Genomic DNA, 20,309 nt, shown 5'->3' with positions numbered 1-20,309 from the left:
GTTTCCTAAGAGCTTTCAAAAACTTAGACCATGAAGAGATAACTTTTCTTGTTTGCTTTACATCTAACTGTGTTTTGCTTTCCCACCAAATTAAAGATGTTCCCTTCATTCTAAGTGTAGCTAACTGAATTTTAGTTTTATCTTTAGAAATGTTTTGAATGCGACAATACACTTCTAACTGCTTTATCCAGTTATCTAACTTTTCAGGATTCATTTCACCATCATAAACAGGTAACTCAAATTTAACATCAAGTTTCAAAAGAGATGATTTCTTAGGTTTCTTATCCATTTCAGATGCTGCACTAGAAGAAGAAGAAGAGGATGATGGAGATGATGGAGGTGAAGGAGGTTTATCATTCTTCCCTTTACCTTTGTCCTTCTTCGATGCCTTCGAAGAAGAAGCTGCATCTCTCGCCTTCTTGTCTTCGTACAATTCTCCCAACATCTGCTGCATATTTAAGAACACCTGCTGAAATTGTTCCTCACTCATCTTAGTCTCAGTGTTTCCACCTGCATCAGGTCCTGACATGGTCGATTTTCAAACGACTCGTCGCTTTCCAATCTCTGGATCGATCTGCTCAAGGATTCCTTCTCCTCGTTGTGACTTAGACCTGGTTAACATTCAATGGCAACTCTACAAATGAAAACCTGCTCTAATACCAAATTATATGATCTGATATGATCATAATGTTAAATATTGATGTAGAGTTGATTAGCTATTAGTGAATTGAATGATAACTAAAAACACGGAAAACGAGAAAGACTGCTGGAGCAGAACACTTTACGACAGTTGATAAACCATGAGAAAGATGCAAAACTGAATTAAAAACAGAAAAAACACAGTTATACCAGACAGCAATATTGATTACGGAGTTTGTCCCTGATGGACTACGTCTCCGGGTCCGCTTTCAAGATGGGCGACCGTTTTATTAGGAAAGAGAAAGAAGAAGTGGATTACACAGTGAAAAGACCAGACTGAATGTGAACACATGCACTTCTAGTCACCGTCATCAAATAGCTCTCTAAACCAGCTTTCCAACATCTCTTACGATTTCCAAATCCGACTCCCGATGCTCCCGAAACCCTGAAAACAAAACAGCCTACATCCCTCGAGAACCTGCACATGAAAACTGTAAACTCTCCTCTCGTCTTCAATGAACAAATCTGTCTTTATAGGCCTGTAAATACACCATAACATCCTCTGACTGGTTTTGGGGTGAACAAGCTAACTTCTGGGGTCAAATAGGTTGAGTTTTCCACCTCAAGTGACACCTTAGGGTTATAGTTATGGTCATCTAATTAATTTCATGCCAAAAATACATTACAAAACCCAAATTTCCATAGTATATGAACTGAAACCGTTAACTGTTTCTTAACCGGGCGGAGGCGCTTGCCAGTGCATGTGAACACCTACTAATCCCGCTGTTAATTCGCCAACGGTTCTGGTTGGCGGTGGCGGTGACTGTCGCATGTGACCGTTGCTCCACGGTTCCCGCCGCAGTTTAGGTTGGCGATTATCTCCGCACAGTTTCCAAGCCCAACTGTTATCCCATAGCGTTCACATGTCGGTGATTATGGTTTCCGTTAGCTGTTAGAGTTGACGGTGGCGGTGGCAATCAGCACTGCATTCACATGGATACGGTTCCGAAACTCGACGGTTACTGCTAACTGTTGCGGTCACCTCTAACCTCGGTGGCTTTTCAAACGCTAATCACATACCCTTACAGTCCTAATGCAGTCTACAACCCGCGCGGTTTAGGACTGTTATATGTATTAACATTTGTTTTATAATGTTTTTTCATTGTATTAAACATACAATAGGTTGAGAGTTAGGTTATGGAGTTTGAATGTGTTTTAATACATAGGTTTAGGATTAGGATTTGGATTTGTAAATGTAATTTAATACATGGGTAGGACATTGAGCATTAGGTTTAGGATCATAAGTTTAGAGCTTTTAGGATTGCAAATGGATTTTGAATGTAGATTAATACATGAGCTAATGTATTAGGGTTTTTGAATGGTTTAGCATAGGAATAGCTTAGGGTTTTAAGCATATGCTAGGAAATGGATTTTGATAGTTTAGATGTGTAGAATAGGATTCTTAGGGTAACAAAGAATAATAGGATAGCTTAGGAGTTAGGGTTTAGGTCCAGGCATAGGTAAACAATTTCTTTAACTGTTCAAAGACCCATGTCGGCTTTGCACAACGACATTGGCGAAACTAAAGCCTTTTACGGACGATCGACCCTGATACATCCTTATGGTCTCCGTGCGACATTCGTCAACATTGCATGACGACGACCATCACATCTTTGAAACTAACACTGGTGACGACGACAAGACTATGTCGTCGACCAAGTACTTTAACTCGAACCCTTTTACACAATCAACTATATCAACCTTAAATCCTGCAAAGTCGGACGACAAAACACATGTCGTCGACCAAACTCTGGCGGCACTGTCGATGACATAAGTCGATAGCCAAGTACAACATCATATCAACTGAACGCCATGAAACCATAACATTACCTGAACACTGATCATTACCAACATTGTCGATCTGTCGACACTGAATTAAAGCGGCGACGACACTGAAAGACACCCATGAACATTGATGATGACACTTCGAACACTTGTGCATTTGGATCGATGGATCCTCCTGGATCACACATGGAGCCTATAAATACAAGCTCATTGAATTCATTTGGAGCATCATTCTCACACACAAGTTCGATTTCTATTGTAGCTGGGAAAAAGTGTGAAATTCTCTTGTAGCAGGAAAAAGTGCGAAGTTCTCTTGTCGCTGGGAAAAGGTACAAAGTCTATTGCCAGGACGCCGAAGTGAAAGTGAGTTTGGGGAAGTCTAAGGAGAAAGGAAAAATCGAAATTTTGGTGCCTCTCTCTCTCTATTTCGTGGTCTGGATTGGGAGATCGAAGTCTCCTAAGTTTCGTTTTTGCCGGAAGTTGTTGCCTAGTCGAAGTTGCTGGAAAGGGTCAAAGATCTAGAAGGTTGACTTGGTGTGGAGGGAAGGTTTGGTCTTGGTCTAGGGTGAAGAGTCTCAAAGAATACTATTGAAAGGAAGAATTACCTTCACTAGGTTTTCCCCTCAAGGGGGGTTTTTCCCTGGCATAGTGCCTACATCTATTATCTATTGTTTTATGTGTCGCTGCTTTGGTAATTGCTTGACGAACTAAAAGAAAGAAGATATAAAATATCGTAATAATAAGAAACATCACAAGTAATTATCAAGTATAAGAAAATCTTTCTACCTTTCTGATTTTCTAATATGGTATCAGATCTTTGGTGAAGATGGAAGTAAAAGGCAGTGTCAAGCACTCGACCAGGGATCCATGCAAAAGGACTATCTCAGGGAAGGAGTCTTCTATACTCAAGGAAAATGTCTAACACAATCAAGGGAGAGAACAAACTTGAAGGATCCTCTAACTACAAGTCCTGGAAGAAGAGGATTGACCTAAACCTTGAAAAGAACAGGGTACTGGAGTTGGTCAAAGGGAAAGTAAAGAAGCCTACAGAGGTTTCTAGTGATGCTGAGAAAGTGAAATACAATAAATTAGAATTGGTAGCCATGACTCTGATGGTAGAAGGAATAAAGGACAACCTTGTCCCATTCATATCTAACATCGATCATGCTCAAGAAATGTTTGAAGCCTTGCCAAAGTTATTTACTATTAAGAACATTGGTCAAGTAGCAAGTTTGAAGAATGAGCTAAGGACCACAAAGATGACTAAAGAAGACATTGTGGCAACCTTCTTTGTGAAGATAGCTAGAATCAGGGATGATCTCTTGGCCATTGATGAAATTTTTCCAGACAAAGAACTCGTGATCACTGCCCTATTAGGATTACCACCTACTTGGGGTGCATTTGCTACAGGTCTTAACAGTTGGAAGGAAGCTCCCACTTTTGAAGAACTATGGACTGCCTGCAGTCAGGAAGAATTAAGTATCTCATTAGTTGTCAATTCTGAAGGAGTTTCAAATGCCTACATTTCTCAACATAAAGGAAAGAGATCGAAGGGACCAAGGAAGAAAGTTGACATGTCCAAGATAGAATGCTATCAATGCCATAAGAAGGGTCACTACAAGAGTGATTGTCCCGACAATCCAAAGAATAAGAAGAGAGATAGAGATCATGCTAACTTTGCTAAGGAAGGAGACTCAAAGAAAGCCAAGCCCGAAGAATCTGACATTAGGGACTTGCACTACTAAGTCCTTTGCTTGTAGCTTTAGATATCTTGTTTTATATGTTTTAGAATTTATAGGTTTTTAACATATTTTGGAAAAGACATTTTTTTACAAGTTTGAAACTGCCTGGATGTTCTACATATTCCATTGTCATTAATGTTTTATTTTAAAGATCTTATATTAAAAAAAAACACAAAATAGAGTTTCCATATATATCTATATATCCATGACAAGAATTAGTGAAAACTAGTATAACAATGCGGTCAAATATTGTTTTTATACATGACAGTCCATATTCATAACAAATTATCCTCCCGCTATCTCCAAAGAAAAGAGACATGCATAGCTTAACATTTTACTTGTTCATTGTTTCTTCTTGTTGATACCTCTTCAAAAGGAATATCACAGACTATATTCTATTTCCCATTAAGACAAATACACAATTCGTTCCAGAATTTCAAAACTTTGGTGTGTTCAAACAAATCCATTGTCTGTAACAGATTACATACCGTCAGAGAAAGAAGCTGAACTTTAGAATTCTTATTCCCAAGACGCTTCTTGACTGCTTTGACTACATCCTTTGCTTGTCTGTTTTTTCAAATTCAAATTCAGCCCAATCAAATCATAAATAGATCTCACTACAACTTACAATAACTAAAATTAAAATCAAAAAATTTGTTTCATATTCAAAAACAAGATATAGAAAATTAAGTGCGTACACATTTAAGAATTTTTTTCTTGAATGTTCAATGAAGACCATTAAAAAAATTAGCCACAATATGGTACATTGCATATAGAGTGAAAAGGCATGCTAAAGCAAAGACAGGCCTAAACATTCAAGAAGTAAAATGCAAATGCAACAGTGATACGTGAGAAAATGTACCCACACCTCGGGTCCACATCCCAAACAGAAATACCATCATGGAAACAAGAGGTATAACCAGGTCATAACAAATTTGGTAGGGTACACGGGACGCAAGGGGTTACATCCCTATCCATTTTCTTCTATGGGACATGGAACTCCACACATCCCTAACATGGGGGTTCAGCAAATGCCCCAGTGTGTGTGTTGTGTATACTATATATAAAGAAAAAGCCCTAATCTCTCCCACCCTTTCTTCATTAGTTCACCTACCCTCTACCTTCTATTAAAAAACTAAAAATAATATATATATATATAAAGGAAAAACCCAAATTTCTTCCACCCTTTCTTCATTAGTTCTCCTGCCCTCTACCTTCTATTAAAAACCGTTCAAGCACCATTTGCTACTCATTTTTTGCTAGTGTTGGTTGTTCCTTGTAATGGATATAAATATATAAATGATCATCAAATAAATAATAGTAATAACTGAAGTGGTACATCATAACCTTTAACCTCGTGACCTGTCAATGTGTACATATACTGCCATGTAGGTCATTGTAAACCATATATGATATTACAGATTCAATACATTATTTTGATCTGTCTAGTTCTTTTATGTTATCCTATTAATTTTGGATATTCACTTTATGAACCAGGTTGCTCACTTCATATTCAGGAAATGAACTTTGTTCATTTCATTTGGTATCAGAGCTTATCTACAGTAACATGTGTACCTCATCTACATCCAAATCACAGGAGTTGATACTTTGACCAATCCATGTATCTCCGTTGCTTAGAACAAAGATAATATTCAAACTACATTTCAAAGAGTATTAATTCAGATTCAATTCAGTCTCAAAACAGAAATTGTTGCCACACAAATCCACAGAAAATCAAATTAGTGTGGTCAGATTTAACCATTCGACAATTCTGCTCAACTTTCAGAAGAGCACACCATCTCATGTCTTCAACCTCGAGAATCAAGAACTATGACAAGTATTGCATGACAAAGGAAAAAGAAGCCTTTTCCATAAAATACTTTGAGGACAAAACATCCTTGAAGGGATAGGCAATTTAATGGACACAAGTATATAAATAATAACAATAACAATAAATAAAGCAGTACATCCTTACTAAGGGGCATAACCCTTCATCATAACCTTTCACCTCCTGACCTGTCAATGTGTATACATCCCGTCACGTAGGTCATTGTAAGTAATCTCTTATATTATAATATTATATATTCAATAAATTATTTTAATATATATATAAAAAATCGTTATCTTATTTAATTTAGATAGTCACTATATGAACCAGGTTCATTTCATATTCAATGAATGAACTTTCTTTTCATTCCTTTGCCAAAGACTGGTCGTATCATTGTAATTTCATCTTGATTGGATTTATTCTACTATCATGCACTTATGGCTAGGATTCGTGAGTATGACATGAGACATTCAGAATTAGAAATACAATAACTCATACAAGCCCTCATTTGTAGGCACTCGTCATGGCTCTCCTAAACCACCTACACCCCTGCATCTTAGCTATGGCATCACCTGCACATGTGGCTTATCCACATGAAAACACCAAAATAAGCCCAACTCTTAGCCATGACAACCTAGCAAACAAACAATAATCAGTATGGCATTCATGTGAACCCATGACAATTGCAAACAATGGCAACACACATCAGCATATGATATTCACCACATCAGTACATGACATCGTCACATGTACACAGTTTGATAATTGTAACATACAACCAAAAAATATGCCATCTAGCAACATAGTCACAACTGTTGGCATTTTGGAACTGCACAATTCTTGGAAAATGAACAAGCAATTTTCTTGCAACTAAAATCAGTTTGTAACAAATGTTGGAGATCCACACAACTTTCTTCACAGCATACTCTAGGAATGGACTCATACACCAAGCCCTTGTGTAATGCGCAGGGGTAAAAGACAATCAATACGCTAAGAAACAAATCCATGTAACCCCTGCAATTCATTGCAGTGTACTCTGAAGTTTTTCCACCCCGTGAGGATTTTCTCTAGTGCAAAATCATGTTGTGTAATATATTTGTGTGTGCCAATTATTTGGGTTTACATTGCTTGCATGACACAGTTTGTGCCTTGTGTATAAACCTTTGTTAATATGGTTTTGAGAATATGCATAACATATTATATTTTATAGGAATGATAGTATTTAATCTTATGCCATCTCTCGAGTTATTGTCCCATACCTCCTTTGGGTGAGACAAATCAGCAAATCTCCTCCAATCTCGTAGCAAATGGGTAGTAGATAGTAAATGCAAATCACTTCCCACTAAAATCTGTCCCAACTAAACTCCAAATTTGTTCGAACAACTGGTGAATGCTATGATGCCAAGTTCTTCAAAATTCAAATATACACAACGAGAAGTGTCTGGCGTAAAAGAGGACAAGGGTGTTTACAAAGATGGGTTTAGGGGCCTCGGAGGGTTTGAGTTACTTTGTCTTGTCTTTTCCTTTTTATTGATGGTAGTGGGGGTGGGTGTGGGGGGTTTATTTTTTAAGTTGAGTGAGCTCACAATTAGGCAACCTACTAAGTGTATCAGACTTGGCCAGGTCATTGAGGACTCTACCAAGTTGTTGAGTAAGTCAATCACTGTTTCAACCTAGTCAACCATTGATTCCAGACTACATTGGCAAAAAAAACAATTTAAACTAGTCAAGTCGATTTGACTCGAATAGTTATCAGAATGCTGTTATGGACCCATCAACCTTCTTCACAAATACAAGCTTTCACTAAATCCTATACATGCAAAACCATTTCCTCAATGGCAGAGAGTAAACCTTTATTCTCATCATTGCCTCACTATTCTAAGTCATAGACCTCTTATGGCTCCTCATCAATTCAATCTTTTAGTACTTTGTCTATCCTCACTTCCAACAATTGTTTGTAACAATAGTTGACTATCACATGTTGCTTCCGCATAAGATAATTATGCCCATTAATATTTTCAGCATTTCTGAACATAACATATGTAGGATCCCACTTTAAAATGCTAAACATCGAGCAGTAAAACAAAAGTTTTTTTAAATTTTAACAACCAAAAGACAATTTTTTAATTTTGAAGGGTGTAATCTTCACAAGCCACAACAAACATTATTTGTACTTTTATATCATATTTGTAGGTTTAGTTAAGGCTGACATAGTCAACTCAATCTAAGCCCATAACCCCTCCTTGGGAAAGCACCAACCTCTTTCATTGTGTATAAATACATAACTCTTTGTTGTATTTCTACACACTGTCTTTATTCATTAATTCATTCTTAACAAGTGCTTTAACCTATGAGAACCATAAACCACCATGCTCTCTTGTTCTTGGTTTCATCTATCTCATGTTTGGGTTATTTCCAATGTTCCACCAAGTTTAAGGGACGTGGGGGCGAGGGAGTGGGGATACGCAGGAGCGGCCTATGCAAAAGCTCCCCACCAATTTTTAGGAAACGTGGGGGACGCCGGGGTCTTAAAAAACTTATAGATATAAAAATATATGATATATCATCGAAATTTTAATGTTTATAATGTAATTGTCTTTATCATTATATAATATATAACACTTACATCATAAAGGATAAATGATAAATCGATGAATCATATAACTGAAGTCTGAAACAAATTTAAAACAAAAAGCATGATATCATATAATCATACATCATACATGTAAGTTTGTAACTGTACAATGTAACTACTAACAATGTACAATGAAAATAAATGTTTGAAGTTCTAAAGTTAAAACCATATTGAAGTTTTAGCTATGAATATTGAATATTGAATAAAACTCTGATACATCAAAGGTCAAATTTTTATAGAGTGAAGACTCAAGTCTAATATATCATATATCAAGATTCAAAATAAATTGAAGTCTACAACTGAAGTCTGAAACAGAAAAGCAAATGTGAAAGGACGAGAGGACCACTGAGTAGAGTGATATCATGAAAAGATGAAACAATGTGAAATGAACATTGAAAATAAAGTTTAAACCCTTCCTAGTTCATAAAAATTAGGATTTTTTTGTTTCATTAAAAAAAAAATTATAATTTTTGTCTAGGAAAACAACCCCTCACGACCCCACACAACCCCTTTCGCCTAGGAAACAACCCCATTTGGAGGATTCAACCCCGAAAATCAAGGAAACGCCCCCTTACAAGTTTCCGTGTGTACCTTGCTTTTTGGGAGCGTGGGGAAACGACCCCTAGTCGTCCCCAAGTCCCCAGAGCGTGAGGGAGCTAGGAAAGTCGACCCCCAGCTGGGGGACGTGACCCCGTGGAACACTGGTTATTTCTCTCTCTAGCACACGTATTCTAAGGTTTCTTTCTCTCTCTTGAGTGAGACTTCTCTTCACCATCGTAGTGTTATTTATCTCTTCACTCATTACAGAATTTGGGTTGGTTTTGGTTTCATTCAATTCCCTCACTAACATTTGGGAATTTTAGCATGGTTTCACGGCATGCATGTACCTCCCTCACTCTGTTCAATCACTGATATGAAGCTTTTGTTTGGTGGCACCATTGTTGTTTGTGACTATGGATCTCGAGTTTCGGGTCCATCTTTTTCACCAATTTTTCCATCTGATCCAAAGATTTCTTATCAATGGCATTGCCTCATGGGACAAAACTATGGTTTTTGGATCATTCTATTTTAGGGTTTCCTAGGCTTTAAACCCTATTTCACAGCGAGCACACTCTCCTAGTTTGTTGCATAAATGTTTTCTAGAAGTTGTCAATACCTTCCTGGGGTTTAAAACACTTTTACAAACAGTGCACTCTAATATGTATTGTTTCTAATGGACCTAGTAGTCTCTTTGACCTATTTATGGTCACTTGTTGGACATTAAAAATATTATATTATCATATCTAATATTTTGCAGCAAATTTGTTTTCAGATGTTGCATGGTACTTGTTACCCACCACCAGTGGGTGACACCCATAGGAGAAATTTTCACCTAGATTTGTCTTCAATTGAGGCCCCTTGCAGCCACCAGATAGCTCAATGTGCCACCATTCTCCACCACCTGAGCCAGCCATTTTGTGCCCTCGCCCATCTATTATGATCGTATGTTTGAAGGTGGGCCTTCCAACGCTTTTCATTATGTAATTGGGTATCTTTGTGTAGAAATTCCTTGTAGATTCAAACTATAGATTGTAATATGCTAAAACAATTGACTTGAATCTACTCTACTCATCAGCATTAACAATAAAAGATCAATGAAATCACGAAGCATATAAGAGAAAAAATTCAATCACACATAACACAATAATTTCCTAGGGAAAGCCACAGCGAAAAACCCCTTCTATCTGTATATTGCATTAATCAGAAAATATGAGAAGATTATAATGCTTTGCTCAAGCCTGAACAACCTCTGCAATATCTCTATCTATCTCACTACCAACATGTGCACAAGCTTCTCTTGGCACACCTTTCTCTCACAAGCTCCACGAACAAACTTGTGCTTCCTATTGCTTGGTCTCACCAACTTGTGCTCACCAAAAAAATGATTAAACTTGTGCTTTCATTCCTCCTTTTAAAGGCAATTCGAATAGCTAAAATTAGTGAGTTTTCTAATTAAGGAATGATTTATTTTACGTCTTCTTCTTACTGCATGCACAATTTGTTTAATTTAGATGATTTTACAGCTAATAGTACATTGTCCCTGAACTCCAATCTCAATTGGGTCTTTCTCTAATCTGAAATGCATGAGTTAATTATGAGCGAATCTTCAGTTTACTGGTTGAGCAGTGTTGGTTACACCCCACTACTAGATCTCCCACTAATTCCTTCATTAGTTGGAACTAGTTTAACTGGATTAAATAATTACAACCCAAAAGAACTCAACCAAGCCCTAAAATTTAGGAACCACTCTACATGACTCTAGATAGACTCCCAACTCGAATTAACTGAGTCAACTAAGTCAAATTAACTTAGTTAACTATTACAAGTTGCTATGAGAATTATAATTACAATTTAATTCCTAATTTTATTCAAGGACAAATTAAATTAGGATTTTTTTGCTTTCTTGATGATATTTTCAACACTTTGCTTACTTGTCATGGACACATCTAGACATGGATTAGTGAGGGGATTCAGTAGAAAGAATGGGCTTGGTCTATACTTTTGTCTGTTAAGAAATCAATGCATGTAGGAATTAGGGTTTGATTCCTCTTTTCTTGATAATTACTTGTGAATTATGTTGGCTTCTTTTACTTTTTTATTATGTTATCTTTCATCAAGCAATTACCAAAATAAAATGTATGAAGATCACGAGAACAATGAACACAAGATGTAGGCACTCAACTAAGGCAAAACCCCTATCTTAGAAAAAACTCAGTCCAACTCTTCCACGAGTAGATTCAAATCAAAATGAGACAATCCAAGGCCCTTTTGACCTAGACAAAGACCTTCTCCAATCACCAAGTCAACCCTTCCTTCAAGTAGATGTATTCTACCAAAGTCTCCAAGTGTCAGCTCCCCAAATGCAGCTTCAATCCAGAATTCCCCCCCCCCACCCAAACTACAAAATTTCGAACTTGCAACTACTTCAGAAATTTCAACCCCCATCTACTCGTCCAAAAACCCTAAAATCTTCGCATGTGTGAGAGAGATGCCCAAAAACTTCAATTTTCCTTCTTCCTTAGATTAGGTCTTCTTCTCCTACACTTCGCTCTCTTTTTCGTCCTCTTTCTCTTGTAGATCAAACGTGTGCAAGTGTATTTCCAAATGAGTCAAGTTGTCTCTATTAAAATTGCTTCCATAGGGTCAAATTGCCTCCAATAGGGCCAACTTCTCCAAGAAAAGGCCGACTTGGTGAGGAGGGACAAAATGACTATTTTGACTCAAAAATAAATTTCTTTACATGACACAAAAGCCCGAGAAGGGTTTAATAAATATGACAATGACTCTCTTGACTCTTGACAAAACCTAGAAGCCTTCAATGGAGGCTATAACCTAGAAAATAAATGAAAAAACTTTAAACCCGTGCTTCAAAATATTTTTCTTTTACAATAATTTTTCCTTTTGAAAAATACAATTATAAAGACCGACACTAGTTACATTCTTCAACATTGTCCCCTTGTCCAACTTGTTGGTTAGTCTTGTATCCTAGTCTCGTGGGATCTACTCTAGTGGCTACTAGCTTTAGGAGTGGCACTACATGGGAAACCTCGATTTTGGTTGCGTGGTCCCGCTTCCCGACACTACATACATCACTCCCTTCCGCTCATTATAACCCCTTCTCACATATTTCCCATCTAGATCCACATTTTTCCATTAGGTCCACAAGGAGTTAGCCTCCCCCTCCCCTTGTCCACACTTTGGGTTGGGCCTGGAACGATGCTTCGGAGGTTGATGCAGCTAAAAAGAAATTTAAAAGCACAATTTAGCCACTTATAACAAGAAATGTACCACAAAATCCAAAAAATGGTCAAGACATAAAAATTTAGCACATGGGCAAAACCCAAACATGAGCTCTACCCCTATCATTATGGTCATCACCCTGGTTCCTAGGGAACCTATGTAAGCCCCTACATCATTAAGGAACCCATAATTGTCCCAAACCCTGGTGGGCGATGGACTGCCCAACCTTAAAGGGGTATTCACTGCTATATTATATGAATCATACTCTCATTCCCTAGAGCCCCAAGTAGTTAAAAGAAAGAAAGAAAAATCAATAAAAGGCAAAAGGCATATAAAGAAGGGTGGAAAAAAAATGGATGGGGTAACTCATGTACCATGATTGCTCCCTTCTACATCTCCCTTCTACATCTATACACCCATGTGTGGGCTTCCCTCCTTATAGCTACCATTGTACCATGGCATGTGGCTTGGAGCCTTCCCTATTACCCCACTCTGTTCCATCATTATTTCACATGACACCTGCCATTTGACGGATGTACCATGGACCTACCATTGCCTTAGAGGTTGAAACCACCTAATAGGGTCCTTAATTAACCTCCCTCTTAAGCCTGGAGACACCCGTACTTTCTGAAGCCTATTATAGAATAACATGCCACTAAGAAATGCCCACTTGGTTCCATGATTTGTAAGCTCATTTGCTCAATTGCACTAATAAATTGTTGTACTGGAAGGTGAGAAAATGCATTGGATCTTATATAGGATTGCAAGTGGGTCTTCATCTTGGGGTTTGGCCTCCCTATATGGGATCCAAGTCCTCCAGCGGATCATGATGGCACTTATTGGGTGAGCATTAAGAGCCATGGGCCTCCACTATAGCAAAGAACAGACAACCACACCATGGATCCTTCAACACCACCTATTGCTTGCTCATGTCCCAGTTATTCGACGATGATGATGCACTTGAACCACATTGCCCAGTCAGCTACACACTTGCACCACACACTTGGCAACTGATCCAAGGCCCAGATGGGGTTGTGTCTCACCTAGGGAGATGAGGCAGGGCTTGCATCATCGTTATAGCCCTTATAGATGGAGCACAGGCTTGTTCGATTCAGATGGAGACCCATGAGGCCATTCTTTGTGCCCCCACAGCCACTTGGGAGCACGACAAGTTATTTGCTTGGAGATTAAGGGGCCACCCCCTTCATCATTGTTGTTGAAGCCCTCTTATTCACTTTAGCACATGAGGGACTTCATTTGGCCTCCTAGCAGCCATGTTAGCTATTGTTCTATCATTTTGGCCCTCTTGAGACACTTATTATTCATCTTGTGGAGCTATTTAGTGGGCTTGTCACCAAAGTAGTGTTATTTTTGCACATTATTTTATTCTAGCGGCATTATTAGGCTAAATTAGGCCATTCGAATGCCTAAAAGGCTCATATAAATACATGGGAGCCGCATTGTAACATTCATCATCACTTGGATTGGATTTCTCCTCTTAAAAGAATTTGGACCTACAATTGATGGACGAATTGGAGTATTATTGATGCACTTTGATGTTTGGGTTATTGTTATCTTATCTTGGAGCTTCATGTTTGCAAATGTGACGATTTGGAGTATTATTGATGCACTTTGATGTTTGGGTTATTGTTATCTTATCTTGGAGCTTCATGTTTGCAAATGTGACGAATGGATATACTCTTTTCATCATGTAAGTGCTCTTTTCATGTGAATTTCTTGTTGATTCGTGTCTAATGTATGGAATGTTATTTCATGATTTACTTATGCCCTAAAATTAATGTGTATTCATGAAACACTTGGAATCTTAACTCATTGCATATGTTATTCATCTTGCAAAAAAAAATGAATGTTCCTAGGGGTGGGTTGTGCACTTTTTACCTTGAAACTCCATCAAATTTTGTAAATCGAAGTGTAAATTCCTCTTGTGACCTAACTAATGCCTCTCTAGGCTAGCGAAGCTGCAAGGACTCCTTGGTAGAGCGAAAATCTCAAAATCAAATTTATCTTGACTCCATTCATCCCAATTGGCTAGGCATTGATCCTTGTCCTTGGTGATCACCCTAAACTTCATCTTTACCTCCTTCCAAAACTTGGCCCTAACCCTAGACGGCCTAGCTAGGGCATCAAGCGAATTCCATTTGAGCCATCCTCTTGAAGAGTTGGTGAGGAACTAAGTTGGGTTGTCTTCTACTAGCCCTCGACATTTGAAGCCTATCCCACAGTCGGTTTGTAGGAAACACCGAGCACTAGCTCCAAGATTGATTGGTTTAGGTCCTCTTTGGTTAGTGGTGATTTTGAAGGTCTTGTTACCCACCATTTTGTGGGTGATATCCCTAGGAGAATTTTTTTCTACAAGATGGTCCTCAGTCAGCAACCAGCAGCCCTTTGCAGCCACCAACTACCTCCTTGTGCCATTTCTCCGCCACCTAAGCCAACCATGTGGTCCCTCACCCATCTACCATGATCATATGTTTGAAGGTGGGCCTCCTGAACCTAAAGGTATGCCTTGTCATTTGGTAATTGAGTATTGTAGTTTGCTTATCATGGACACTTTTGGGCATGGATTAATGGGGGGATTCAGTGAAAAGAATGGGCTAGGTTTGTGCTCTTGTCCCCTAGACCCCTTTTGGATATTAACCTTGGATTCTAGTCCCATGGGATCTCTTTTACTAACCATTTGGCTTTAGGGATGGTATTTCACGGAAAACCAACTTTTGGTTGCATGATCCTGCTCCCTTATCTGCATATATTACCCCCTTTCCAGTCATTATTACCCCATTCATCATTTCTCCCACCTGGATCCAGATTCCTCCACTTGGTCCACATAGGGTTAGCTTTCCCCTTACCCTTGCCCACACCTTGGGTTAGGCCTAGAATGATGCCCCGGAGGTTGATACAGCTAAAAAAAAGATAAAAGCATAATTGGTCACATTCAACAGGAAAATGTACCACAAAATGCAAAATATGGTCGGGACAAACACATTTAGCACGTGGGAAAAAGCCAATACATGAGCTCTACCCCATCATCATGGCCATCACCCTAGTTCCTACAAGTTCTATGAGCCTCCTTCATCATATAGTAACCCATGATTGTCCCAACCCCTGGTGGGAAATGAACCGCCCTACCTTAAAAGGAGGGTATCCACTGTTATATCTCACGCATCATGCTCTTACCCCTTGAGCCCCAAGCAGTTAATCAAAGAAAAATTATATAAAGGCAAAAGGCATATAAATAAGGGTGGAAAAATCAAGGTCAGGGTGCCTCCTGTACCACAATTTCTCCCTCATATACATTATATGCCCAAGTGTGGGCTTCCCTTTTATTAGCTACCTTTGTACCCCAGTATGTGGCCCAAAGTTGCCCCTTCTAATCCCCTACTTCATTCACCTCTCTATCGCATACCACCACCTTTTGAAGGATGTACCTTAAACGTATCATCCCCTTTAGAAGTAGAAACCACTGAATAGGATACTTAGTTTACCCCATTTGGATTTTGGAGACATTAGCACATGCAGAAGCCCATTATGGAAGGGCCAGCCATTATGAAGTCCCCACTTGTGGTCCATGGTTGGTAAGCTCTTTTACTTGATTTCTCTAATGACGTGTTGTATTGGAAGGCTATGGGACGCATTGGATCTTATTCAGGATTGCAGGTGGTCTCCATCTTGGGTTTGATCTCCATCTTGGGTTTGGTCTCCCTATACGCAGTCCTAACCCTCCAAAGGGCTACATTGGCGGATGTTGGGTGTGCGTTGAAAGCTATGGGCCTCCACAGCAGTAGATAGCACTCCATAGATCCCCGAGGATGTTCAAAGATTGCTCGAGATTCACCTATTGGACGAGGAAGATGCACCTAGTTCACCTTTGCCCAACCAGCCCCACAAATGTACCATGCACTTGGCAGCTGGCCCAAGACTTATAGGATGACGTGGCATCACCTACACCATCATCAGAGCCCTTACAAAAGATCTACAAGTATCTTCGACTCATTTGGAGACCCGTGAGTTTATTATTGTGCCCCCACACCCACTGGGAGCACCACAAGTTTATTGTTTAGAGAACAAGGGGCCAACCCCTTGTCCATCACTTTTGAGGATCCTATTCTTCAATATGGCACCTATGGACCTCATCAGGCCTCTTGGACGGCCTATGACATGTATTATTTATCATTTGACCTCTTAAGAGGCTTATTATTTCATTTGTGAGTTAGTTTGGTGGGCTTGTCACCAAAAGTTAGGTTATTAGCACATTATTTTATTTTTGGGGCTTATGTAGGCCTAGGAGACTGATTTGAACTCCTCATTAGTGTATAAATACAAGTGAGATGAGTTCATTTGCTCATCATCACTTTAGATTGGATCTCTTTTCTCTCTTGCGAATTTCATATTTTTTCTTGGAGGATGAATTGGAGCTTTATGGATGAATTTTGATGTTTGAATTTGGTTTATTTTGTCTTGGAGCTTCTCTATTGTCAAATTGTGGATGGTTGGATATGTTCTATTACATGTAAGTACATGTTTTTAATGTTATTCCTATTTACTTTTGTCATATACATTGGATTGGGAATTTCGTTATTTTTTAGGGCTAATTGTTGCATGTGTTTACTGCTTAAATTGTGGAATTTTGTCTCTATATTACATCTCTCAATGTATGGGCCATGTAATTTTGAATGAAATTTCCTAGGGATAATTCCATCAACGAATTCATCTTGATAAAGTCGAAGTATAAAATTGTAAGGTTGCTTCCCTTTGCCCTAGAAAACAAGTGAAGTAGTTTTAAGGCCTCCTTGATCAAGAAGCAAGGTCCTCATTCATATTTATCCTAGACTCCATTCTCCCAAGACTAAGGCACTAATCTACCAAGAGGTGGTCACTCAAAAATCAACTCTTTTTCACCTTCTTCTAGGTCTAGCCAACTTGGGTCACCTAGGGCATCACTTTCCCAACAAAATAGCCCTCCAAAAAGTTTGATATCTTAGCCCCTTCTGCGCTAGTGTGTCCTCAAGGTCTCCTCCAATTTTGAAGCTATTCTGACGGTGGAGTTGTGAGATAATCCAAGCCCTAGCTCCGAGTCAAACTTTGCCCTAGCATCCCCAAGGTTAGTGCCTCGGGATCATTTTGACACCTTTAAGTGAAAATTCTTGCTTTGATCCTTTCCCCCTCCTTGTCCAGGTTAAGAACATCATTGGTTGCTAAATTCTATCCCCTTAACCTAAGTCGGGTCCACTTGATCCTGTGTGGTCCTACATCTTTGGAAAGTCAAATCTTCAAGAACCATTCAAGAATTCAAGTTCAAAAGAATTTTAGGATTGGGAAACTCTTTCATAAGGCATATTCCTCTAAACCTAACCCTCAAGTCCTCACCTCCTTCTCATGGAAGTCTTCGTACCTTGCTTGGTAAGCCAGAAAGCTCTATTCTTAAAACCCCTTCTAGGAAAAGGATCACAAGGGTCACTTCATATTCATTGATCGATTTATCCTTTACAAGTGACCTTCTATATATACCGAGTCTCCTCCCATCGGTGAAAGTCCATAAATAGTAGGGAGTCTTAGTTGAGGTGACAGTGGGCTAAGTCTCCATTGTTGCCTTTGATCTAGCAGTTGTCCCTTTAGGAGTCCCTTTTAGCCCCCCTGGCTAGTTTGTGCGGTAACAGGTCTCTTTACTCAAAAATTCAAAGGAAGTTAACTATTCCTCTAAGTTGCACAGGAACTGCTCCCAACCCTTGGAGAGAAAGTACCACAAGCTCTGGCGCTCTGGGAGCTTGGGAGCTAGTACGAAACACTCCAAAACAGTTGGGAGCTTTTGCAGGAACGTTGGAGCTTTGCGGTCCAAAATGAGGGGTTTTCGGTATTGGTTTCACTTGGGAACGTTGCTCGGGAATGTGATGCTCCTTGATGGATGGGAGCTCCCACACGTTCCAGAGCCACGAGTACCCGTCGTTGGGGAAAAAACGTGTGAATCTTTGGCTTGGTGCCAATTCTTTGCCTTCCCTTTCCTATATAATCATTGTCCTGCTCGAGTGAGTCAAGCCAGCTATTTATGAGTTTCTTTGTGTGTTGTGGACGTTGCACTGAGGGACGTTGCCGCTATCGTGGGTGAGCCACTGAGCACTAAGGGACACTATCGCTATCGTGGGTGAGCATTGAGAATTGAGGGACATTTCTGTGTTGCGTGCTTTGACGTTGTGTTGCGTTAAGGCTCAAGTATTGACGTTGGTTGTGCTATGTGCATTGACATTGTGTTATTCAAGGCTCTTGGCTCACGCGTTGTTGTTGTTCAGGACCGTGTGTTCAAAGGTAAATATTATAAAAGTCGTGTTCAAACTTCAAATTATTTGATATAGTATTAATGTTTTCAATCTTCATTAATATTTTATTATTTAATACCTGGATGTGGGTGATTATAATGAATTTAATGCAGATTAGACAGAAGGACGGTAGGCAGCCAAGCCACATGGCCACCCGTGTCCCCTTCCATGCCAATTTATGGCAAGCTACAGACAGTTTGCAGGCACCATTACTTCGGTGCTCTAGTCGAGGTATTTGCAGCAGGGATAAGGCCATGGCTCCCACAAGACATAATTCATTCACCCCTTCACCACTAAACTGCTCTTGCCCCCCTCATGCTGTGGAGTCGAGCTCTCGCACAATTACTGGGAGGCGATGTTGGATTCTCAGCTGTGTTGATTTGGGGAATGGTTTCCATTACTCTCAAACAATTCACTGTGCGCTGAATTCCGCCCAGAATTCCTCTGTTTCTCTTCTGAATAGCTCCACCATCTCCAGAGTTACATCTGCCTCCCCAATTGCACTCACTGTTCACAACACAGCCATTTTGGCCCAGCTCAACAGAAGACATTGAACCATGGTATGCACTCGCCATCGATTGCGTAGCGGAAGAGGCGGCAGTCGTGGCGGAAGCACTCGCCTCCCTTTGACGCCCAACCATTATTCCGCTACTCCTTCCTCTTCCCCATCTACTACTCTTTCCAGAGATCATTTCTCTTGTAGTTACCCTGACACTCGCAGTCATAGAGGCCGAGAACAAGCCCATGGAGTCAGAAGAATGAACGCTGCTATCCAAACTGCCAATATCCCTACCCCCCTTCATCCCTCTCACCCGGGGAAAATTTTAAGAACCACCCTAAATTTATATGTATAATAAATGGGCTAATCCCCATGATACATAGGAAAAATGGGAGGCGATTTTATCAATAATATAATATGTATATATAATTTTTTTGGCAAATCTCTCACCAGATTATATTATCTTGTACAATGATGGAGAATCTTTCACTGAATTATAAAATCTTGTAAGATCTTGGCAAATCTTTTACTGAATAACAAAACATTGTGAAGTATTACTATTGGCGAATGTTTTGTTAAAGTATGAAACCATATATGATAATAAGAAAACATATTCATTAAACTGTAATATACTAACATACATGTTTGGAAGAAAAAAAACATAATTTTCTCTTCCTACAAACAAACAATGTTCCAAGTTTCAGTGGTCGTGTTTGTCAAGGTTTTTACAATACACTTTCATATCCTTCTATTAGTTTTGATAATATTCCACAACAAAGTTCTTGTAGGTGTTGATATTGACAACGAGTTCTGTCAAGGTAGGAGAGATTAATCTTTTCTCTACAACTTTTGTCAAGCTACCACTTTTTTCAAGTTATCAAATTTCTTTCTTATTCCATAGACTCCAACTGCGAGATAAGAAAAAACACATCAAGTTTGTTTACCCCAACACACCAACAAGTAGCAAGCCCCAACTATATTATATAAGAAAGTATTAGGCATCCCAAGGGCT

The 20,309-nt window shown here is 39.2% G+C and overlaps 1 protein-coding gene across 1 annotated transcript in view; it reads right to left on the bottom strand.

Moving 5' to 3' along the window:
* LOC149257141 (TOM1-like protein 3) overlaps positions 1–20,309 on the bottom strand; it is a 154,268-nt gene that overhangs the window by 113,597 nt on the left and 20,362 nt on the right. The window contains exon 2 of the mRNA XM_089413653.1: positions 4,715–4,793. Within this exon, the coding sequence (XP_089269779.1) occupies positions 4,715–4,793 (79 nt within the window). The remainder of the gene's footprint in view (positions 1–4,714; positions 4,794–20,309) is intronic.

The sequence above is a fragment of the Pinus tabuliformis genome, chromosome 6 (assembly GCF_031772625.1).
Source record: "Pinus tabuliformis cultivar Carrire ecotype Pingquan chromosome 6, CPIR1, whole genome shotgun sequence".
Classification (NCBI taxonomy): Eukaryota; Viridiplantae; Streptophyta; class Pinopsida; order Pinales; family Pinaceae; genus Pinus; species Pinus tabuliformis.
Note: the sequence above shows the minus strand (reverse complement) of the source record. Positions and strands in the feature narration are given on the sequence as shown.